Here is a 26,525-nt window from a genome sequence, read left to right on the forward strand (position 1 = left end):
ACCAACATCAGCCACGAATCTGATGAGGTTCTTAGGGTCGGAGGCCATAATGCCCTCTGAGGACCGGAGTTAGAACATTTTATAGTTCTATCTTTTATAGTTTAGGCATCATACGCAAAAAATCAACTTTTTTGGTAGATTTTTTCCTTTTTTGTCCGAAAAACCCAAAATATCTTACGGAACCCTATTTTTTTCAAAATAAAATTTAGCCTATGTTATGCGGGATTAATTTAGCTTTCGAATGGTGAAAGAAATTTTAAAATCGGTACAGTAGTTTTTGAGCCTATTCATTACAGCCAAACAAACTAAGTTTTCCTCTTTATAATATTAGTGTAGATAATAAGACTAACAGACTGCATAAAAAGTAACCCAGAGGAAAAATATTGCTATCTTGATTAGATTTTAAATTAACACGGTAATTATTATTACTACAAGTATTTAAAACGGGTTATTTAACATGTTTTTCATTTATTCGATGGAGCTCGATATTTCGGCATTATCTACGAATGTCTTGTTCACGAGATATACAACAACAGCAGCCTGTATATTTCCCACTGCTGGCCTAAGAATATTTGGTTTGAAGGATTTGATACTAACAAAATTCTTATCTATCTACAAAACTGTTAACCGGTTAAAAGTGGTTTTAACTGCAAAAATATGTATATTTTCCACATATATATTTAATTTAAGATATTTAGATGTCTAGTTAATTTCAAATTAAAGAAATATTTAATAAAAATTAGAATATCCTTTACTCAAGTAGACTCATACAAAAGCATATAAATTAAATGGGAAGTTACCACAGATTCTACAATGGAAAACCGGATAGAAACTCAGTAGTTAACCTATTTTACCATTCTTATTATTTATTTCTACATCTAAAAATATATACATAATCATTTGGACTGTAACATATATAATAATAATACTAGTTTTACGTTATGATATATAGAAAATATCTTGCCTTATTAATGATAAATATTTTTATACATATCTTTAAATAATCTAATATAAAATTTTGAATAATGTTTATAAATATGTATAACCAATATAATATATCTTACTTAAACCGACCTGACATATATGTCAATATGGCAACTAATGTCAGCCATATTGACATATTATAATTTTATAGCGTATACAACTTTGTGTATTATACTGAACTAAATTAAATACCCTTTTTCATATGGTAACACAAAATTAATTATTAACATTTTGAGATGCCAAATTTGTCAACAGTATGTATAATTATTAATAAATAATTAATCCGACTTTAAAATTAGAAACACATAGTGAGCTATAAATAAAAAATATCTATGAAACTACTAAACCGATTTTAATGAAACTTATACAGTTCTAAGTTGAAGTGTGCCTTACTTAAATTAAAAATGATCATCTCAATTCTACTTTAAGTTTTCGAGAAATTCGTAGACAAACATACACATACGAAACTAAGCACGCGTGCTTGGAAGCCTAAATCATCATACTCAAACATAATTCAATTCCAACAGTGTTACATACATACATACATACATGTCGAACTGTTACTAAGTTTGGTAGTAAATATTACTAATATCGATAATTTATATCATATTTTATGTAATCAAATAATTAGTTATACTCTTGTGTGTATTTATTGTTTAAATTCCTTTGTATAACATTTTTGTATATATAATACGACTTTATTATTAAAACTAGTTTATGAAAAATAATCTCTGAATAGTAAATAATTAAACCTTATTTTATTAATACTGTAATTGCAAATAAAATTGTTGATTATATAAAATTATTTAGTACGACGCAACTTAGATCGTAGCATCGGCAAATTCAATAAAGCCGATTACTGCCGATTTATACGACCAATAGAGATAGCCCCCTATCGCGCAATTCGTCGCTATAGATTCTCACGTCAGTTCAACCCGAGAAAGCAAGTGCATGTAAATCGACGTGTCAAATTGATGAATATATTAGGTCATATGATATTACAAGTTATTACGTTTGTGTAAAGATCATATTCACATAAGAAATAAATATTGATAAAATAAAAATCAAAATAAACTTTATTCAAATAGGCTTTTATAAGCACTTTTGAATCGTCATTTTACAATTAAGTGAAGCTACCACCGGTTCGGAAAGTAGATTCTACCGAGAAGAACCGACTAGGAACTCAGTAGTTACTCTTTTTCAACATTTAAAAATACAAAGTCATTTTAGTTAAATAGAATTATTTAAATTAATATATCCTACCTGGAAGTCAACAGATAATTTGGGATAGCGTACTTAATTCGGATGTGATCGGTTTTACGAATTTTTCCGATGATATATATAAGCTGTGTCGTACTTTACTAATATATAAACTATCTCAAACAATAGTATTATTATGAAATAATAAAACAATTTGGGACCAATTTAATATTAATGACTCTGCTTAATAAAAATAATAAAATTGATATTAAAGATTTTTTTCAAAGTATTCTTGCCTTAGGTGTTATTATATGCTTGCTTGTTTTTATAACAGGCAACATTCATTTTTTGTTTAATATATTAAGTGCCTTCTACAAATTCTTGATTTATGTAGATTAAATTTTTATATCGATTGTTGATTGTAAAAATTATAACACGAAATATAAATTATGTAAAAATTGTGAATAAAATGACATTTAACATTATTTGTATAATCTGTAATTGTTTGTAATATGATTTGAGCGGGAAAATTAGTTCTGTATATTCTAAGATCAAAATGGCGTTGTTTTTTTTCTGATTTTATTACACTGCAAATTTATTAGTAAATACAGATATTTGTTCATATTCAATTTGATAATTTAAAAACTATAAAAAAACATTAAATGTTATTTTGAATAGTTCATTTTTTAATTTTGTTGTTTCCATGGATTTGACACTTTTTAATACTGTTAGATAATTAATGTAATAACTGTTATATAAAATTAAGAACATGTTACTAAAGCCTTTAGACCTATTTTTGCCTGACACATTTTAAGAGAGAGGAATAGCTATATTTTTCCAATTCCTCTTCTATTTATCTCTCATGTTATTCATCGTTAATATGTTAAGAAAGTTATTAAAAAAGGTATGTTTATATTTAACAGTATTAGCCCGTTATGAAGCATGTCTAGCAATTAATGCAACTAACATATAATCTTTGTCATAGTAACATAAGGGGGTGTTTCTTTTAAATTATATACATAAATATAAATTGCACGAAATATGTAAATAAATAATTTATATATGACAACTCACTTGATTAAAATAGATTTTATATGTTAAATATAATAATAGGCGGGGGGGGGGGGGGTTGTTTAAATAATCCATGCTTTTTTTTTGTATAATGATAGAAAGATAAAAGTTATTTAACTAAAAGTTTCATAAGTGGTCGAATATTATTGTCAAGTTATTTCAATGAATACTTTGATATTTTATGTAAAGTACATTCGTCACAATAAATAGGTATTGTTACAACTATAGTATGTACGAAACAAATCCAATAAAACCGATTACTGCCGATTTACACAACAAATAGAAATAGCTCCCTATCGCGCCATTCGACGCTATTCGTCGTTATAGATTCTCATGTCAGTTCAACCCGAGAAAGCGAGTGCATGTAAATCGACGTGTCAAATTGACGAATATATTAGGTCATATGATATTATGAGTTATTGCGTTTATGTAAAGATCATATTCACATAAGAAATAAATATTGATGATTTGGGACAGCATACTCAATTCGGATGTGATCGGTTTTACGAATTTTGCCGATGCTACGTCTAAGTTGTGTCGAATGTGTCGTACTATACCTTAAATAAGTTTTGATACGTTCGATGTATAGAATTTATTTTATTGTAGGATTTTTGTGACTTTATTAATATGTACACTATTTTTACACTTTATTGTATATTATGTGATATTAAGAAATTAAATGTATTTTTCAATTATATCGTTTTTATTTGAAAAGAAAGATTTTTTTTATTTTTTTTGAGACAACATCACATACATTACTCTGATCCCAATGTAAGTAGCTAAGGCACTTGTGTTATGGAAAATCAGAAGTAACGACGGTACCACAAACACCCAACCAAAGACAACATAGAAAACTAATGATAATCTACATCGAATCGGCTGGGAATCGAACCCAGGACATCGGAGTGGCGTACCCATGAAAATCGGTGTACACACCACTCGACCACGGAGGTCGTCAATTTTTTATGCGACTTACAGAAGCCATCACGTAAGGAAAAGGATTATAAAACAATATATATAAAATAATTTTATCCGCCTATATTTTTGATCAAAGTATTGACACCTATAACTAAAATAAAAACACAAAATATATTAAAAACGTTTAATAAAATAACATCACATTTTCACAACGCACTCCTGCTTAAAAACTTTTAAGCAATCCTTCGAAAAGTACCTAGTAGTAGGTTACAGTTACATTGCGCGATCCGGCTGTACGACATACAGTACACTGCGCGCGATCCGGCATAAGACATACAGTACATTGCGCGATCCGGCTGTACAACATACAGTATTACAGTACATTGCGCGCGATCCGGCATATGACAAAATTGGCAATTAAGACTTAATGAAGTACATACCCTTAATTAAAATTTTTAGGGTGTAATGGCAGTTACAAGACGGATAAACCTTGACCTTGAATTGTCATGATACGATTGGCCAACATATCAAAAAGTATTTTATTTACTAATTTGTAATAGAATATAATGTGTAAGGAATAAAATTGTCAAAATAAGACCAGCTGAGTTTCTTTCGCCAGTTCTTCTCAGGTCAGCCTTTCCTTTTCCGCATCGGTAGTGTTTAATTTGAAAATTAGCAAATATGTGTAATGCTTATTTGTTGAATAAATGCATCTGAGTTTGAGGTATGAATTTATATTTGAAGTTACACTTTTAAAAATACTTTAGTTCTTTTTAATCATCATTTAGAGGAATTTAAAATTAGTTCTGAGGGATAATTCTGTAGCAATTGGTAACTGTTTGCAAATTATATGGAATGTTTGTTTATGTCATTTTAAGATATTGAAATAACATTCTACATTAACAATCCAGTCCAAGACTTATATTTTATTGTCATAATCTCACTTTGAAAAAGAACCTTATCATAAAATAACACAATCGAAAAAAATCACATTTTGTATGTGTGTGTGTGCAATTCAAATGCGGTGTGAGTAAAACATAACAATTAAATTATTTTTTGTTTCACTCACATTTAAATCAGAACGGTTCTAAAGAAATTACATTTCAACAATTAAAGGTTTATTTAAAATGTGAAACTGTTTTAAACCTTTGCAACTAATAATAAAAAAAACACCCATTTAACATAATCACAACATAATCAAGCAAATAATCTCAATACAAGAACTGACCATAGACAAATCTTCATACAAATTAATCTGCACAAAATTTACAATGAAATATATATAAGTATACTGTAAAAAAACATCTTACGTATATAAAATTTACTTCAAATAACAATTTGAGAAATATGATATAATCATATTACAATTATATATAATATACATATGGCATTTAATACAGCATACATATATATGACATATTACCTAATACGCAAGAAGAACTAATAACTTACAAAAAGCTCAAAATACCATAAATTTAAGGCACATTTCTCTACAAATTAAAGGACTAAATTGAGCTTGACATTATATTACATAAATAATATTAAAACACAATCAAGAACTTTTAATTAACAATAACAATATATAGGAAGACTATGAAATAAGTAGATAGATGAAAAAAAACAATCATCTAGATATAATCACATATGAACTCGTAAACGTTGTAAGGATGTCTTAAAATGTTTCTATTAGTTATTTCAAAATAGACTGCCTGAAAAAAACAATCATCTAGATATAATCACATATGAACTCGTAAACGTTGTAAGGATGTCTTAAAATGTTTCTATTAGCTATTTAAAAATAGACCGCCTCTATATAATATACAAATATATCATTTTAATTTCAATTATACTCAGTTAAACTTTAACATAATACTTTTTTTGTGGTTATATTTTGCAAATCAAAATAATGGACTCAAACTTTTAACTTTTGAGTCTAAGTATAAAAAAAAAAACTTTCATAAATAATAATTATCTGTGGTATCACCCAATTTTGAAACATATTAAATAATACATTTAATATTTTCATTGTCATATTACAAAAATCAAAATAAAAAAAATAAAAACAAAAAGAAAAGCATTTGGACTATTATTATTAATAAATTCATTACATAAGATTAAATCTAAATATACACATACTTGCACACATATGTAGTTCATACCACATCAACGTTACAATTCCTCCTTGGCAGGAGACGGATCCTGGGTGTCTTCCTCAGCGGGCACATCTTCCACATCCTCTGAGTCATCGTAGTCTTCATTGTCAGGCTCTTGTTGCATCTGCTGTTGGGGCATACCACCAAAGCCGTATGGATCCGGTCCGTGCACCTGTAATATTGGATATGTATTTATTAGTATTGTGTATATTTGTGTAAATGTGTTAAATTAACCTATGGTTGCGGGTTCAAACCTAGAATATTTACTACTACTATTACTATTCTCGTTATCATCTCGTGAGGAAACCTGCACGTGTCATGAAATATCATAGAAAATCTGCCATATGTGTATACACCGAGCCGCATTGGAACAGCGGGGTGGAATATGTTCCAAACCTTCTCCTCTCCCAGGAGGCCTTAGCCCAACAGTGAGAAATTTACTGGCAGTTGTTGATGTGTATATTTATATATTAAATATAGTATATGCCCTAGACAGGGAGTCGTAACTCCCTGTCTAGGGCATATTGGGCACAATGTTTGTGATAGTTTTAAAAACACTTATATATTTAAGAGTATATATAAGTGTGTTTAAGCGTATACATACATTCTAGTTGTGTTTACATCTCTTACACACTGAAGTGCTGTGTACAGTTGTAATTGGGAAGCAGATTTATTGTCAAATATGTTAAGTACTATCTCATGTATCTAAATGTTTCAATATGTTATCTGTTACTGTACCAAACAAAATAAATAAAATTCATTCATTCATTCGGATTCATTCGACACTTTTCCCTTCACTAGTTAAACACGAATGTCATGTCAACTCAAGGTCAAATTTGTTTATTTACTTATTCGAAAGTAATATATTATATGATTCTAATTCTTTCGAGTTTGCACATATGTTATAATTAATTCTTTGCTTTGGTTTTTTATATGATATAGGAGAACAGGAAAATTAGCAAATGAAATTTTTGCAATGTTACATACACACATGTGACGGTTATAGGTCACTTTGGTAATATTTGAAGTGGATATAAGTGAAATAATGTTATGTTATAAATAAATAAAGATATATAAAGGGATATACTGCTAGCTTACATATATATATGTAATATTGAGATTTGTATTTGAACCTATACAGATATTTTATTTTGATCAATGTTTTTAATCTCATAAGTAATTATAATTATTTTATATTTGTGAATAATTTATTACATCACTATATGTCAAACATAAAATTATTTTTATATACTTTTTTTATAAGACTAAATAGTTAATATTTCTTGGGTTTAAGTGTTTTTGATTATTTTGTTTTAGTTCTTTATATTATATTTTGCTCGAATGGATTTATATGAAAAGTCTAATATGTAATTCATATTTACAATTCATTATGTGTAATTAATCGTACCGTTTGAAAAACAATACCATTTTTTTTAATCATATTTCATTGCATTTATGTTTGTGATGAGTATATTTTTTATATTAATTACTTCTGATTTTTTTCATAAATATCCAAAAACCTTTATAAGAAACTATTTGGAGAAATATATTTAGATTTTTTTAACCTATCCTGACTTTTAATTACTCTAAGGTAAAGTTAAAGTAAATCTATGTGTCTAATACCTCTAAACTAGAAGTAAGTATGTGTCTGAGTGTACTGAGTGTAAATCGAGTAGTGGATCTCACCTTGACGTACTCCGCCTCCATCTCCGGTGTCCAGGTGGTGTCCTCCTCGGTCGGCAACATCCATTCCTCGCAGTACTTGGCGTGATTGAAGCAGATCTGGAATTCGAAACAAATTCTATCTAACGTCACTTATCAAAAGAGTTAAGATATATGAATAGAGTCGAGATGGCCCAGCGGTTCAAACCCAGTCAAGCAGCGCTGATTCACGTGCTTAATTTGTCTTTATAATTCATCTCGTGCTCAGCGGTGAAGGAAAACATCGCGAGGAAACCTGCATGTGACAAATTTCATTGAAATTCTGCTACATGTACATTCCATGCGGGTTGCCCGCATTGGAACAGCGTGGTGGAATATGTTCCAAAGCTTCTCCTCAATAGAAGAGGAGGCCTTTAGCCCAGCCGTGGGAATTTACAGGCTGTTGTTGTTTGTTGTTGTTTTGAATCGTCATTTTACAATTAAGTAACACTACCACCGATTCGGAAAGTAGATTCTACCGAGAAGAACCGGCAAGAAACTCAGTAGTTACTCTTTTTCAACATTTTAAAAATACAAAGTCATGTTAGTCAAATACAATTATTTAAATTAATATATCCTGCATGGAAGTCAACAGGTATTAACTCGACGCTTTTTTATCATCTATAACAAACGGTCAGGGAAACGTCACAAGAACGGGACAACATATACAGACCTCTCGCTCTGCGTCCGGCATGACGTCATCCTCGGGCCTGTACTTGTACAGGTCGGTAATTTGATCTTCGTTATCTTCGAACATTCTTTCACACTGGAAACATAGAATTACAATTATATTAGAAAAAAAATAGTTGACTTGTAGATAGCTTAGTTGTTCCTAAGTGTTGTAGGGTATCATTAATTTCCGTTAGAGGGCGGGATAGGTTTCTAGTAAATATAATTGAAATAGCGACCCGCCCCGGCTTTGCACGAATTTGTTTATTTACGACATCACATTAGAATCTTCTAAAATTATCAGTGTTTCTTTACTATATTGCCCATGTATTATATACAAAAACTTTCCTCTCGAATCACAATATCTATTAAAAACAATCGCATCTATTTAGATGTTGCGTAATTATAAAGATCTAAGCATACGTAGGGAAAGACAGCGGTAAGTTTTATACGATATAACGATAATTCTTATTTCTTTTTGCGTCAATCATTAAAACGAAATTGCGAAAACTACTGAACGGACCAATCACTGTATAGTCGTGTTAATTTCAATCACAATCGAAAAAAAGACAAATGAACAACATATGACAGCAAATCGACGCGATATAATAGGCTATTTGACGATGCGAAAAATAAAGCGTCAATTATTTTAATCACTATATATTATGAGTTTACAAATGGTTATTTACTAAGGAAAGTTGAAAATAATACTTAATTTAATCAAAAATTCATTATTTTAAACGTTTGTCACGTGACACAAAACGCTCCTGATTGGCCGGGCTTATTGTGAAGTCTCTTGCTTGTTTACCTTGCTTGTCTACTATATGTGCCACAGATTAAAATACAGGCAAGTAACGTCACCGACCCCATTGCAGCGCCATATTGCCAAAGTACCGTTTTCGCGCGCTATTTAAATGTGGAATTTTGAAAATGATTATTTTCGGCAAATATGTACTAGACATAAAAAAAAAACAACTTTTTCTGGATTCTTTAACCTCTACTATGCAAGAAAGCTTGATTAATCTATGATATTCACTATGGATCGGGAAAATTACGTTTTGAATTTCGCCGAAACCGTTATAAGAACTGAGGGAGTAAACTTATAGTGAATATGGGTAGTTTGGCGTAATAGTCTTGTTACATAAACATATATACATCAGTCAAGAACTCTTAGTAGTGCACAACTATCTGAGCTATTAGCAAATCGCCGCGTAATACTTTAATCTAGGGTTTGTTCATCTGCATTCAATCTTCAATTTCAGAAGACCATATATATAGTCATTTTAATTTTTGAATTACGTTGATCCTCCTCTTTTTACCCCCTACTTTTTATTATAGTCCAGCTAAACGAGAGGTTTGTATTATTATTATAAAAATGTATGTTGGAATTTTAATTTATAATAATAAGTACATTATTTAAAGAAAATGTTAAATTATTTACTTAATTTAATTTTTTTTATTTACAAGTTATTTTTGTTTCGATTTTAAAGCTATATCAATGAACGAGAACACTATATGTTTACTTTTTTTATTTAACATGTTTCATGTTAATTCAACCAAGAAGTTAATTAAAAAAAACACTAATCAACCAATCGCCATGCTTATAAATTACTTCATCAGGGTTACGAGGAGACATAGTATTCCTCGCCCCCACCCCCTCAGACGTGTGTATTTCATCATCAAACTTCATACATCGAAGTGGCTTTATATTTATTAGAATTACTATTAATATGAAATTGTATGCTGAAATATATTAAGAGAGTAGTAAGAACGAGAATCTAAGTATATTAAACATATATATATTATACTCACATAGTACTCGAGACTCTTGTTCAGGTCGTCGTCAGTCACGAACTTGGTCTTGGAGAAATCCGGGTTCATGCCACCGCCGGGAGTGATGAGCTGCATAATCGCAAGCTTCCCTGTCGCCTTGTAGTACACGCGTACGTAGTCGTCCATTTTCTTGCCTAGAATACGAGTCAAAAAAAAAAACTACAATCGGTAACTTAGACTTCTATTATTATAATTCTAAAACAATGTTTTTATTTATAGGTTCTTATATTACTAAGACTTAATTTCCTTTACAGAATAAGATTTTCCGTTATAGAGATTTTCATGTTTCCACAGAAAACTTGTCCGACTGAAATACGAGACTTTATGGTCACTACAAGATTTTTTATCATAGAGATTAATTATTCAAAAATATATTTTTTTAATTTTATTTGAGGACTTGTCCGACAAAAAACGAGACTGTATGGTCACTTTACAGACGTTTCAAAAAGGACTGAAATTATATTTAAATCATAATAGTTTGTTTAACTTATTTTCACATAAGGTCTATTTACATTCTGAACTTATATGCATTACTAGCAGAAGCCGAAATAAATGAAACTTTACATATAGCACACAATCCGCAACTCTATATTATATCCTCGAGGGATGAATTAGAAACAAGTAGTATATATCTTTTTTTGATAGTCCAAACTATATAAGTACCACAGTTTTATCGTCAAGAGCTAATAGACATAGTTACTTTCCCAGTCATAATACAACAACAACAACAGCCAGTAAATTCCCACTGCTGGGCTAAAGGCCTCCTCTCCTTTTGAGTAGAAGGTTTTTGGAACATATTCCACCACGCTGTTCCAATGCGGGTCCGTGGAATGCACATGTGGCAGCATTTCTATGAAATTTGTCACATGCAGGATCGCATTCCTCACGATGTTTTCCTTCACCGCTGAGCTGAGGTTAAGATGCACGCGTTCTAACCACTGGGCCATCTCGACTCACTGGGCAATCTCGACTTTGCGCAGAGGCAATATCGTAACAATGAGGTTAATCCGAGGTGCGATTATTGCTAATTGAAAACTTTACCAGTCATAATACCAGTATAGATAGTTGTTTTTGTGTATTTTAATAAACTTATTTAAAATCATCTTTAAAATCAAAAAAGTTAAAAATTAGAAACTAATATCCTATCCACATATATCATAAAGTTATCACAGGATTAACAAATATAATATATCTTATCGTGCTATCATTAGTAATCCATTGAAACCTAACAATATTTATATAATTGACTTGGAAATTTTGGTGCCATACATATAACGTTGCCAGATGGGCCTGGTATATATTCCTGTTTGATGCGTTATGAGTGGTTCGAGAAGATAAAATAAAACATAGAAAATGAAGTAAGGAAACACTGATAATTGAGATATATCTAATATATTTAGTATCAACAATGCACACGTGCGAAACCGGGTCGCTTGTATTTTATAATTTTTAATTAATTTCAAATCTACTTAAGAGCTGAGATGGCCCAATGATTAGAACACGTGCATCTTAACCGATGATTGCGGGTTCAAACCCAGGCAAGCACCACTATATATATGTGCTTAATTTGTGTTTATAATTCATCTCGTGCTCAGCGGTGAAGTAAAAGATCGTGAGGAAACCTGCATTTGTCTAATTTCATCGAAATTCTGCCACATGTGCATTCCACCGACCCGCATTGGAACAGCGTGCTCGAATATGCTCCAAACCCTCTCCTTAATGGAAGGGGAGGCCTTATCTCAGCAGTGGGAAATGTACATGTTGTTACTTTACTTTTTACTTTTTTACAAAATGTTAGATACCATCTGCCTTGGCTCTTGTACTATAGACGTATAGATAAACAAATATATATGTATGTATTCGTTGGAGATGTTATATACTGTCGTTAAAATCGAGTCTGTTTCGTCATAATGCGTTCTGCAAATGAAACATCACCAATACAAAATATTTAGCCAATGTCTTCTTATTTTGTAAACAAAATATGTAACACTGATCACACAATTGCAGCTCGATGTTTTATAATTACGCATTATTAGCTACGCGTTCTGATTTCAAATAAGTCAAATACAGTGTTACCACATTATTAAAAAGCCATTAAACTAAAATTAACATTTCTCAAATTATTTTCTTAGTAATAATAATAATGTATCATCATTATCATTACATAGTATAAAACAAAGTCGCTTACCACTGTCTGTCCCTACGTAAGCTTCAATCTTTAAAATTACTCAATAAATTTTGATGCGGTTTTTTTAATAAATACATTGATTCAAGAGGAAGGTTTAAGTGTAAATACATGCACAATATATTACAGAAACAGTGATAATTTTAGAAGTTTTAAAGTGATGTCTTAAATTAATTTGCGCTTAAATTGCACATGGGCTGTGTATCTAACTATCCTGACTGACAATAAATTCATACATAAAGATTATTTCAATTTTCAAATAAATTAATTAATACTAATATTATAAACTCGGAAGTAACTGTGTCAGTTTGCCTTTCGCTCTTTCACAATCAAAACATTGATTTTTAAGATAATTGTTAAGCTAACTTGAACTAGAACATACTTTTATATGCTTAACATTTGATGGCCAGGCTTTGGCAACAAGTAATAAATATATAATTACTAATGGCTTCAAATAAATATAATAGTTTAAGAAGCAGTTATATATTTGTTCTTATATTATTTATATTAATATTTTAACAATGCTATCTTCATTTTTCACATGTTTTCACATGTTTTTCACATCAATAATGTTAGAAAGAAAGAAATTAATGTTTAATCTGTTTAAATAACCCACACACATAAATATCTGCCAACACAACTAGAAATTGGGATTATCCCAATCATATTGGAACACATGGTCACATTCACAAGTTATTGACTTATAAATTTATAATACATATTTCTCAAAGATTATAGAAAATAATAATGATGAATAATCTGTTTCATAGAGAATACATCAACCATTGAGCCATTTGTAAAAATAATTCAATTTTATCACCCAATAAATCAAACACATAAAAATTTTCAATGCAATAAATTCAAAACTTACAAATTCCATCGATTACTTCGGATATGTAAACAGCTGAACGATGAGCCGGTACCTTTTGTTGCATTGTGTTACCATCTGCGTCCATTCGGAAATTACCGACCTGTAAAAAAAATACATAAAATTTAATTACAAATTACATTTGATGCACAACTACACCAATTATTCATCTGTAGTGATAACATATATAAGAAGTGGCAGCTAAGTAAATTACAATTATGATTCCCATGTTCTGTTAGTAAAAATTATGCAACAAAATCTTCTGCATTTAAATGCTATACAATGTGATCTCAAAGTTTATCTATTTAATACATGCATATTATAGAAAGAGCCTAGAATATCAAAATTCCTAATTAGAAAACACAATATTTTTCTTATTATATTTGTTCTTCAGTCAAGAAGCTGTATCTGTATTCCTGTGTGAAGCCATAGGATAAGTAGTATGTTACTAAATAATAAATAGTTAAAAAAAAAGATTAATGAAACATTATAAGGATACACAAGACCTATTGACTGCCTTGATTATTAAATGAAACTGGTAACCAAAATTTATATCACAGAAGTCACCTCAACAGAGTTTCACAGGTCACCATCACCCAAAGACAATGAAGATGTAAGAAATATTAACTATTCCTTACATCGTCCATGTGCCACCAACCTTGAGAACTAAGATGTTATGTCCCTTGTGCCTGTAGTTACACTGGCTCACTCAACCTTCAAACCGGAACACAACAATACTGAGTACTGTTATTTGGTAGTAGAATAACTGATGAGTGGGTGGTCCCTACCTAGACGGGCTTGCACAAAGCCCTACCACCAAGTAAAGTTTTTTAATTTGTTTTGTGTGTCCTATCCACCAACATTGCGATAGCTATTAGAATACTGCAATAAATAAGATTTTGTATGCTATACCAGGCAGTCAATACATAACTTATAATTGAATTGCAGTATGAACATTATAGCCGAATAGTACATTTAGAGTCATAATCAAATTTAACTTTACTCAAATAAGGTTTTATAAAATTACCAGCTTTATATTTAATATATTTCAACCAATTAGGATGTTAAATTTTATAGTCAAGTACAGGTAGAAAAATTCACTTTTTTTACTCTTATTAAAACAAAACTTACATTTAAATTTATATTTAAGTTGTATAATCTTTTGAAAGTTACTGTTGCTTTTTTCTGAATTTAAAATAATCTGTCAAAGCCCCAACTTAATTGATACCTATATAGTAAATACATTTAAAAGTCTCTTGATGCATATTTAAATAAAATACCTTACAAACCTATAAATATGAGAAGAGAAATAACTATATTTAAATTATTAAAGTACTTACACAGTATATTAGTTAGTATATTTAAATAAAGTAGCTACTACATAGTATTCGAATATATAAACAAGGAAAATATTTTATTAAATACTTACTTCAACCTTTTTCCATTTATCTACGCCCTTAATGACTGCATTAAGCTCTTCGAAGGTCTTCTGACACACTGTAATTAAATATATCACTTATAAAATTAGTTTTAAATAAGAAAAATTAAAGTAAACACGAAATAAACAAACCTAAGCATCTTAAATTTTGAGGATCTATTCTCGCTGACACCACAACGAATAAAACAGCAAAACTTAGAATAGCAGCGTTTAACCGCATTTTAAAAAGATTTTACTAAAACGATGTGCAATTACAATGAAAATCTCGGAAAAATGACTTTAAAATTCGTAGGACGTGTTACATAGTTTATCAATTCCCGTCAAATACACGAACTCAACGCTGATTGGTAATTACAAATAAGGTGGATGACAGATGACAAATCAATTATTAAAAATTGGTTTTAATAAAAATAAGATGGGCTATTTCGTGAATTAAGTACTTACAAGGCTTTAAAGTTCATACAAAATCATAAAAGGGTCAAAATTGGATATGTTAAAAGTATTTTATCTAAAGAAAAATATATAAGTTAGTGAAAAAGTTCAATCATTAATGTTAAAAAGATAACAGTAACATAAATATAAGTGTTTATATTGCATAAATTGGCAACACTATTATCTCTTTATATTTTGTAGCACACTTAGAAAATAAGTATGATAGTTGATTGCTTCGGCTTTCAATCAAAATGTGAACGGATGTCAAAACAAAAACTAAAATTCACATATCGCTAGCAGTTGTGACAACTCGTTAGTAAATATGTCTAAAAATGAAATATAAAATTAATGTGAGTTATTTACTTTATTTAAAAACATTTATTTAGACATCATAATAAAAAAGAATTTGTCCTTTCTTGCTCCCTCGCTCACCCATTCTCCGGTTTTCCGCCCGCCGCCCTCCACCATCAACCGACCCAAACTAAACCAACAGTTCGCATTCGGTCTCTATGCGCGTAGGACGTTTGCTCAACGTAATGTATATTTTTTTTGTGCATATCAAATCTTCTCAAAATCTCAAAATACCATAATCTACTTGTTTATTTCGCTGAGAAGTGACAATCCCGTGATTATAACGAAGAAAGAAGTCCGTTTCAAGTAAAAATAAAGGTAAGTGCCCAGTTGACAGACTGCGTCTTATCCTATTTGATGCTTATTAATTAGGTTTTTGATTGATACAAATTGCTTCTTTTGCCGAATTCAACACCCTTGTAGTCAGAAAGCAATATTTAAGTACCATATTGTATATACGATGTGTCCACACCTGTGCTCTCCCATACGTTGCAAGTTTTACAACGTAACATCAGACACGATTAATTAATGCTGTTCAAATTCTTTATATATTCTAGTTCGAATCGAGAGTATTGTCTAAAGAATTAGTTAATTTCATAATGATATACCGCGCGCTCTCTACGACGACTTGGCAACGCGACGTTCGGTTAATTGTGAAAAAAAAATGCAATCATCGTAAACAAGCAAGTGCTGAATCCTACCGGCGTTTCCCTTTGTTTTCCGTGTGAAATCGGCCCTTTGTCCTTCATCGGGGAGCGCTGGGTGCGCCGGGTATAGGAATTTCGACTCTAGAAAAGTGCCATAATACATGATGATATACATTCATCGCTCGGGCCGCGCTCTGCCGTTCCCCGCGTCGTTTCCACGGCGCTGTGTTCGTGTGTAATTACATCGAGTACGTCAGTGTGGTTGTGCGGTAGTTTGTTTATAGTATAGGCTCGACAAAAACGGTCCCTATGTTTAGTACCGTAAGGCTGATTATAGTATATAGGTCGGCGTCCTCGTCGGTGTTTGTCTATCGATCTCTGCGGTGGCCAATGGCACATGTCCTGCGCGGCCGTGCCTCGCCCCGCTCCGGTGAAAGCCGGCGCGATGTATCACGCTCGCTATATTATATTATGTACTATCTTATCATGTTAGACGCTGTTACGTCGCTCGCTTTGTCCGCCAGCGGCCGACTAGATTTCATATTTATACATGGTATAGGCACCGCGAAGTGGGTGATAGTCATGAATGTTTTGTCGACCATCGGCCGCTCTGTTTGCGGACTCGCCGAGCGTCACGGTAGAGCGGTGCGGGGGGAGCGAGCCCGAAATAGAAGCGCGGTTTGGAAATGAGCGACGTGGCAACACCGCGACACGGTGCGCTCAGTGTCGGTTCAAAATGGCGCCTGTGCGTGATCGATACCGTGGTATCCTCGTTAAAATGTCCGTATTTGTGATGTATCTGGTTGTTGGTCGGCCCGAATGGTGCCCTGTGACCGCGGGGCGTGCGCCCCGCAAGCCAGTGTCCGACCTCAATGTACGTATCTTCAACCATATTGCGCCGACACTTAGCTAGCTATGGATATGCCTAGCGATCTACAATCTCGATGATCTAGACACATATGTCGCATGCATGTCCATATCTGCTCTCGAGTTATCAGCAGCTTAAATGTTAACATGTTAAATGAAATCTCGGATGCGTTAGCGACTTTTTTCAGATGTTACGTAACCACGTGATTACAATTTTTTTTTTCTCCGAGTTTTTAACCTTGTTTTTTTAATATTTAATTCGTAACTACAAGTAGTGTTATTCGAAATAAGAAGCAAAAAAAAAAACAAAAATAGGTTAAAATAAACCGCTTATAATAGTTGAGTTGCATCTGATAATTCTAAACAAGATGGCGGCCGTAATTGTAAATTTAAGACGCAATAGCGGGCGCGGAATGCTGGCAACGTCGCACTTTTCAATCCCCAGTCACTTGTATAAACGATAAGAAATTTCAAGGCTAACCGTTTCGTATCCTACGTTCATAACAATGGATAAAATTAATGCGTGATAAATGAATTGAATACTCGTAAATTGTAATAATATCGTTTTCGGAGCTGTAATTATATTTTTTTCATAATGATTATTAGTTATTATTGGTAACGTTACTCACACTAACGTATTTATTTACTTTATAATTATTTGCTCGCATACTTGCGTAGTATCCTAACGTGTATTTATAGGTCACGCACACTAGGTATATTATTGCTTATACAAATATATACCTAAGCTATGTAGGTTTTAAATTTTCTATAAATTTACGTTTAGCCTTAAATAATTTAAACGTTCGGAGGTATTCTATTTTCAAAAATTTAACATTAGGCAACCGGGCTTCGTCAGTTTGTTACAGTAAGGGCGGGTTTCGGGTACATTTTTCTGGATTTAAAAGTAACCTATTTATTATTCTAGACTAACATCTACCTCTCTAAAAAAATGTCATTAAGATCCATTCAGCCCTTCTGGCGTGATTCAGTTACCAACATAACATTTATAATTATTATTATTGTACAAACATTCATTAATGGTAAAACGGATATAGGATTATCGTCTCAAGGATTTGTCTAATGTTTTTATGACAAAATCCGGAATCCTTATTTAGTTAATTCGTATTTATTTATGAACTATTTACTTTGCTTTAAACTGTGTTATATAATTTTGACGTAATTTATTTTTATTAATGAATGTTATTTTTTATAAAACAACAATCAACAACAAAGTTATCAATCAATTATAGTTAAAAAAAATATCGCAGATATATGCAATTCTATTTATTGAGCAGAGAAATATGATTACATAATTGATATCTTTAGATACCTAATTCCTTTCATTTCTGATATTGCAGCATTTCTCATATTAAAAAAAACTTGTTTTTTTTTTTTTTTTAATTCCATTTTTAGTTTCAATATTTATATTATTTGATTTTCATTATAGATTTAATTTCAATTAACAAAAATATCCGAACACTGATAATTGGTATACTCCTGTAGACCTTGAGGTATATGAAATTGAGATTATTTCGCTATTTATGATTTCAAAAGTAAAATTGTCTATGCTTTTCTATAACACACCTTACAAAAGATTCTCATTATTGTCATGCTGTATAAGTTGAACTGTAGCAAATACGTTTTAAAAATAATAATGCCTAATAATAAAATGTAATTTAAAAAATAACATGAATATAATTTCAATTGCATTAGAAATATTACACAAATCGCTTCTGTATAAAATTCATCAAAGCATACAATTTCAAATGTCTGGTGTAACAGTGGCATAACAGTTTTTTTTTTATCAATCGTTCTCCTAACGGGCGTGAACTTTCATCAAAGTCCTAATACTTGCAAGTATTATACGTGCTCTGTATATAAAAAAAAAAACGTATTTGAGCTGTATTCGCTACACGGATTCAATAAATAAAATCGTTTTCATTTCATAATCATTTCAAAATTACTTAATTTTTCGTTTGATAATGTTGCTACTCTCGTCATTCCATCAGTTTGATACATAAAAAAAGTTAATTATATTTCAACATCTTTTGAGGGTTCGATCATTCAGTTGTTAAAAAAAGACTAAATTTATCAAATATTCAACAAGTTACCTTAAATTTTTCATTTCATCCTGTTATTTGACTGACAATAAGGAATAAAAGTGAAACTAGACTTAGAAATTAAGATCATTCGCAAATTCGTATACATTTGGTAAGAAATTCTTCGATGTATTATTATCTGTGGCCTTCTTTTTTTTTTAAATGCTTCATTTAACTTTCATTCAATACGTAATGTCTAACTAAAATGTCCGCAGTAAATTTACAGTTTTATTCACACTAACAGCGAGTCGTCTTCGCATGTATGCATCTTTTTAATAAAGAAAATGATATAAATATAATTTATATCCTATAGCACTCAGGAATAATACAGCTTTCACCGGAGTAATTTTTTTTTTTAGAATCGAACCATTCGTTCCGGAGAATGTCTAATACATTAAAAAAAAACATGTTTTTCTTTTCGTATTGGTTAAATTATTGCTTTACATTTGATATCAATAAATTATGGTACTCTCACTCTCCGACAGCCTCTTTTCGTCTAATTATAATGACAATATTTCAATTTCGCTTGGGCAACGGCTAAAAACTTGGATCCTCAACGTAAAAGAACAAAAATGAAATTAGGGTGACTGACTGAATGGGGTAGCGAATTAAATAATAAATATTTACTTAAAGTAATAACAACATTAAAAGAAAAACTATAATCGTTTTTCAACATCGTCTTTGCATTAAAATTAACCTTAATCACGCTTTATGAACTAATGATAATTAAAAATAATGAAAATTAAAATTTCTTATACGGTAAAATTTGTGCCAAGTACATATTAACGGATTGTATATGATCAAATCGAACGAAAGAATAAATGCTGGAGCCCAGGTCGACATATTATGAGAGAATAACCATCTTTTAGGCCTTCTAAATGATGTCACTGCTTACTATAAGGAAATTTTAATGTAATTGAATTAAAAAAAAGGATTAGTTGTTTTTAAATTTGGAATAGAATACAAAAAAGATTGTTAGTGTGGGTATCCAAATTGTAACCCATTGGTAATCTTGTTTTCATTTATAAGAATCCGTTATACCCTACCATCAATAGAACTGACCTACTATCTTCTCTATTATCGAGTCTTGCTATTATTAGATATATAATATAACCCCTTCCCTTCATCTTGCTTTTTAGATGTATATTTTGGGCTTCTTTTAAATTGTAACAATTAGTTTTCCATTGTATTTTAATAAAGGAGTTGAAAAATGTAAAATGATTATCAAATAAAATTGTACTCTAAGTATTTGTTTGGTTTTTCCTTGTCCTTATTTTAATTCAAACGTGTTATTAATGGCGTTAACTAAGTGCTATTGTAAATCGATCGAGGTTATTGCAACCTTTTTCAAGGTGTTATTTTTTCATTTAAGTAAACAGACCATACCACTTTAATAGAAAATTTTCTTGTATTATGTGTATTTATTAAATGTTAAGAATATTTGAATAGATCATCATCTAAATTTGTTTCTTAAACGTCTCTTGTAAGCACATAATTGACTAATTGGGGGTTATACAATTGCTTCTTGTATTCTTTCCACGATTCTTATAATCATTACATTGTCCCCTTGTCGAAACTTCGCGTTGTTGTCATAGAAACGTGGGTCCGATAAGCGCCACGTTTGTTAAACTTATTTTTGTTTAAAGTCGTAGATAACATCGTAAAATATTGGACGCCAAAAATTAGGACAATACAAAAGCTGTTTACTTGATCTCTGATGAATATAAACATTTGGCGGGAAATGGATATGGCGGCGCTCATTCGCGCTCTCGATCGCAACTGTCTGTTGTATAATTTTAGAGAAAGGAGATTTGTTTTGGTCCACCACCTTCGTGGAGATTCGTTGGTCGTGGCATTTCATATCGCGGCACGTCCGTTTCGCTCGCTATTATTTGATGCGACGTTGCCATACTTCTTTGGGGCTTCGGCTCGATCGCTCGGTCGACCGCAGGCTGGTGGACGGAGAAGGTGCCGGGCTACAGTCAGTCGGCCGCGCAGCTCGGTGCGCGACGTTCGTGCGCGGAGGGTCTTGTTTTCGTCCCTTCATACCCCGGTGCTCAATAAACGTGAGTGCGAGCGAGACGGCATATCCCAGAGAGAGGAAACGGTGAAAGAGTGAGACGACACTATGGCAGTGTCGCAACCTCGCCCACCTGACCGTGTTGACGCCGCGCTCGAAAAAGTTGCGCCGTTGCGCTATTTGAAGGCGCACGAATGTGCTCGCTCCGAGCGTACCGTGACGCGTTATTATCATAAGCCCTTGTCTTAAAAGAGGTTTCTGAATTATTTGAGGTGAAATCAATTCAAAATCGAAGAATTCAACGTTATCTTACAAGGTTTCCAGCGGTATGTATCCCATATGTGATTTTATTTAAAAAAAACTGGTCGAGTTAGTTCGTTATCTCTAGTGCTTAGATAAGTAGATGTTCGCATCTCGATTTCTACGTAGCTCAAATTTTACTCCGCAATAGAAATTCGTGATTAACAGCGCCTTTTTATTCTTGGTATTTATTCGCCATTTTCTACGTCGGTGACGAATACCACCGCGCCGTCCTCGTTACTTTCGGCCCACGGTAAACCGGACTTTACCGCTCTATTCTGAAAGTCGATTACACTTAACGTTAAAAACTACATCCGAGTCTCAGCAATGATTCATTGTAGAAATAATAATAAAATTTTCTTACGCGTCTTGTATCGTGAAAGATACGACTCGACTTAAATTCCGTTTTAGAACGTTTCTTGTCGCAAAAAAGGCGGGATTACTCGTCGAAATGTCATGAGATTGTTTTGTACTTTTGTTGGCAAGTTGTAAGTTACGCGTTAGGATTTCGCATCGTCGTTGTATGTAATTGTGCATATTGTCAGTGTTATCGATTTGTATACATTTTCCGCTATAAATAAGTGTGAGTTTGTGTCATCGCCTCCGCGGCGGGACCGGTTTTTGTCTAAACCAGTGTGTGTGCTGTGAACGAGCTGTTTGGAATTTCAAAATGGTAGCGTTTTGAGTGCACGAGCCTTGTTATATTTCGATATACGTTGCGTAATTAATTTCGTTAGCTTAACTTTTGTGTACGATGATTTGACAAAGTAATGTTTTAACTTTAAAATCCTTTATTTAGTTCGACCCACGCATTAGACCGTGCTACGACGTCATCGCGTGAAATAGTCGATAAATATATTTGTTTTTGTACATATAGCGTCCATACGATATGTTGTGCTGTTACGTAATCGGAGATATAACTTTAAAGTCGTGTTATTTAAGCATAGAGCAGGTGAAGCGTTTTGTTTTTTGTAACGTATTCTAAAAGCCTTATTACGTCGTACATTGAAATAATCATATTTCGATATTTCATCATTTTTTTTCTCAGAAGTGTTTCCGGTCAATAGACCACGTGTTTATTATTAAAATGTGTTCATTTTTTAACCTTATCGTACGGAATTGTATTACATGTGCGTTTGCTAAAAATACAACGTAATAAGACTCGATTCAAGCATATTGAATAATATTAATATAATATCAAAAATTAATTTCAATAATTTCTTACTGATTATGATTTTTAAGTGAGGTATGTGGAAAAAATGTGATCGGTAAATAAGTTAAATGTGAAAAAAAGTTAATTAAATATTTTGTGTGTACCTATTGACAAAAAAATTGGAAGTTTTATATATTAGTATATTGTCAGGATAGGTAGGTTTCCCCCTATCCCGTCGCTTACTTACAATAAGAATGACGACTGCGTACAAGGGGATAAAGTGAATTTAGCATTGGAAGCGTCACAGCCTCCCATGGCTCGTGGCGTGCCGAAATTGTTAATACATTCTCAAAAACTGATCATAATTATATTTCATTTCAATACTAAGTATACTCAGATATATTGTTACAAGAAAATCTTTTGTGCAAAATGTCAGCTGGATTGGAACATGTGAGTTCCATTCTTGCAAATTGACCATGTGCATTTGATATCAACTCAGTAAGGTTAAATAAAAGTCAGTAAATAATCTTAAATAATTATTATACAGCACACTTATTGAATTTCTTAGTTCAACATACATGTAACACAGACATGTCCATTATAAAAAGCAAATAAGTTTCTATTTCCTGCTTAATTGTCTATGAATATTCATAAATTATCTTACAACATGTGTTACATATGAGAACTTTTATGTGAAATATTGAAATAAAGTCAATTATAATAAAAGTATTTTATATTGAATGTAATGACCTATTTTCAACATAGATTATATCGAAAGAACCAGCAAGATATACAGCTGGTTAATGTCTTAGCACTAAATGTTTTCAAACTATATTTTATAAAAAATTACATCATCTGTGAAAATCATTGAATACAGATTATACACTACTTTATTATTTACATGAAATGAAATAGGTTTAAATAAATTAAATTCTTATAGTTGTATTGTTGGAAAAACTTGCTTTTGTGAAGTCTGATGAAATAAGGTTGGGAGTGGGAAGCTGGCCATCTCTAGTAATACCAAATTTATTTGATCTTGCATTATACATATATCTATAAAATCTAAATACTAGATAGAAAAACATAAAAATGCAATTTTAATGGTTTTTATTTTTATTAATAGATTTTTTTACATCAATCTTAAATAGGGTAATAAAAGATTGTAGTTATTTTATAGTAAGGTTAGCCAGTATGAATTAAATTAAAACTACAGGAAAATTGCTTAGAAATTGCATTATCAATGACATACTGCATTTACTAAAAAGCTAAGTTAGATAATTATGTTTTAAAACTATAAATTATTTACAAGAACTTTAAGTGACATTTGATATGTCACTAATTTGATTTTAAGAGTGAGAAACTGTAGTGTATCACTTTGAAAGTGTTTATTATTCTCGTCATCTAACTATATTAAATAATCAAAACTGGTTCAAATTCATTAGCAACACCATAACTTGATGAAGCGGTAACTTGAAGTTGCTATTATCATACATTCATACAGTTAACAATTATTTAGATTTAAAAAATATTGTAATTACTTGGGCTTTGTGCAAGCTTATAGTAAATCATCCACTTTTCTAACGCTCAAAATTGCAATTATTAGTATTTTTATGTGCCTGTTCCAAGTGAGAGTGAGCCATAGTAACAATACATATTCTAAAACTGAATTAGTATTTTTGTGTGCCTGAATTATGAGTATGCCACAGTGACACAAGAGACATAACATCTTAGGTCCCAAAATCAGTAATGCATTAGCAATGTAATGATGATATTGCAATTTTTGTTAGTTAGTTAGCAGTTAAAGATCCGCTACCAGAGATGATAATGAAAAAAAATCCTGGATTTAGTTAATAAGCAAACATATGTACATTAGTTTCTCGAGTGTGTAAATAAATTATTATTATTATTTAATGAAAGTAAGGAAATTTTTAATCTGTGTGTGTGTCTGTTAATGCAGTTATTCAATAATATTATTGTATCATTCCAGGTGACCGGGTGATGGCCACTTGAGCCAAGATGATGAAGCGAACCGGTCCCCGCCTGGGGCCTGACGAGCCCTCTGCAATACCGCAGTCTGCTGCTCAGGTAACTATTGTTTTTGTACACATTTATACTAAATAAAAATATGTACTGTACCATGTATACTAACCAACTATCACAATCAGTTGAATGGTATAATATAAGTTGATATACCAAAGCGCCATCTAGTGGTGAAGTGAATACCTTGATTTAATACATAATCATTATAACCTTTATGACGAAAATAATCTGAAATTATTATACCAATGATCTTGTTATATGGAATTAAATCATAACTCTGTAAGCGATGAGGTATTACAAATGATACCCAGCCAAAGCATAGTGGTAGGACCATGTGGTCTATAACCACACATAATGGGGATGGTAGTTTGGTGGGGATGACCTTGGTTCTTAAGGCCTTATTTGTTATAATTCAATTAATCTCAAATCTGTCATGACTAATAAAATATGAAGTCAAATATATTTAATTCATATTATATTAAATATTTTCCTTGCAATTAAAAGTAAAATCTCTTTAATAATATAAGTTTGAAAAGTTTTTTTATGTTTCCATAATAGTTATTCAATTTATGTGAAGTGGCTACGTCAATAGCCGAGGTCAGAATCGAACTTGCGACTTTCACGTCATTAGATACCGTTAAGTCATTTAAATATTTATTTTATAAGCAACGTTAATTTATCGCATTATTATATGATTCTAATTATATAATGTGAGACTAGAAATTATAATTACCTGATTATGTTAAATTTAAAAGACTGTTTGTTTTCTTAGCGTATTTGTAATGAATAGACAAACATATACTCAATAATTTACTACAATTTACTACTTATTGATTGGGAAGATACCGCCTACTAAGTAAGATACGGGGTCTCTTTGGGGTAAAGAGCTTCTGTTTTATGTAACATGTTGGCAATCAAAATATTACTTTTATACTAGCGACCGGTCCCGGCTTCGCGCGGTTTCTTGATAGGTATCCTTATATTATGAACAAATATCAAAAAATCATTATAAGTTGTAGCCTGTGTCGTTTTGATCTATAAGCTATATTACTTTAAAATTTCATTCAAATCCATTCTGTAGTTTTTTCGTGACAGACAAACATACATATAAATCCATCCTTATAAACTTTCGCATTTTTAATATTACTAGCATTATAATACAACAGCACACAAATATAGTGAACACTTCGTATATTGTTACAGAAACAAAATAATAACGTAAATAACAAAAAAAAGTCGCGTGTATGACGAATTAAATTAAAGTGGATATAATTAGTATGACGACGAGATCTAACTTGTGGCTCAAATATGCGAATCTTAAGCGAAGACTGCAAGTTCAAATCCGTGTGTGAACAGATTAAAATTTCATTTGCTTATATTGAAAAAAGAGTAACTTCTGAGTTGTCGGTTCTTTTCGGTATAATCGACTTACTTAATTGTTAGGTGATGATTAAAAAGTGCTTGTAAAAGCCTACTTGAATAAAGTTTAATTTGATTTGTGTTAACCTTCTCCTCAAAGGCGAAGAGGCCTTAGCTATGGGCACTTGTCAAAATTCTAACACTGGTTTGCAAAAAAATTCTTACACTTGAATTATA

The 26,525-nt window shown here is 31.4% G+C and overlaps 2 protein-coding genes and 1 pseudogene across 11 annotated transcripts in view; 2 read left to right on the forward strand and 1 right to left on the reverse strand.

Annotated features, from left to right (window-relative positions):
• Nucleotides 1–6,198: 6,198 nt before the first annotated feature.
• Nucleotides 6,199–15,357, reverse strand: LOC124541163 (protein seele). Its single transcript, XM_047119025.1, has 7 exons — nt 15,153–15,357; nt 15,012–15,079; nt 13,586–13,685; nt 10,509–10,663; nt 8,701–8,793; nt 8,013–8,108; nt 6,199–6,498 (listed from the first exon to the last, which is right to left on the reverse strand). The coding sequence occupies exons 1-7, from the start codon at nt 15,238–15,240 to the stop codon at nt 6,343–6,345; spliced, it is 756 nt and encodes a 251-aa protein (XP_046974981.1). The 5' UTR covers nt 15,241–15,357; the 3' UTR covers nt 6,199–6,342.
• Nucleotides 11,498–11,627, forward strand: LOC124541318 (annotated as a pseudogene).
• Nucleotides 15,358–15,928: 571 nt separating the features above from the next.
• Nucleotides 15,929–26,525, forward strand: part of LOC124541156 (paired amphipathic helix protein Sin3a) — a 43,780-nt gene continuing 33,183 nt past the window's right edge. For 3 of the 10 annotated variants that reach the window (XM_047119003.1, XM_047119006.1, XM_047119009.1), the window contains exons 1-2: nt 20,449–21,762; nt 24,877–24,974. In XM_047119003.1, the coding sequence (XP_046974959.1) occupies nt 24,906–24,974 (69 nt within the window). In that variant the 5' untranslated portion in view covers nt 20,449–21,762; nt 24,877–24,905. Of the gene's footprint in view, nt 16,122–16,947; nt 17,325–20,447; nt 21,763–24,876; nt 24,975–26,525 lie in introns of those variants that run through there. The other 7 variants (XM_047119007.1, XM_047119010.1, XM_047119012.1 and 4 more) reach the window with 5 other exon arrangements.

This window comes from Vanessa cardui, chromosome 27, assembly GCF_905220365.1.
Source record: "Vanessa cardui chromosome 27, ilVanCard2.1, whole genome shotgun sequence".
NCBI classification, from domain to species: domain Eukaryota; kingdom Metazoa; phylum Arthropoda; class Insecta; order Lepidoptera; family Nymphalidae; genus Vanessa; species Vanessa cardui.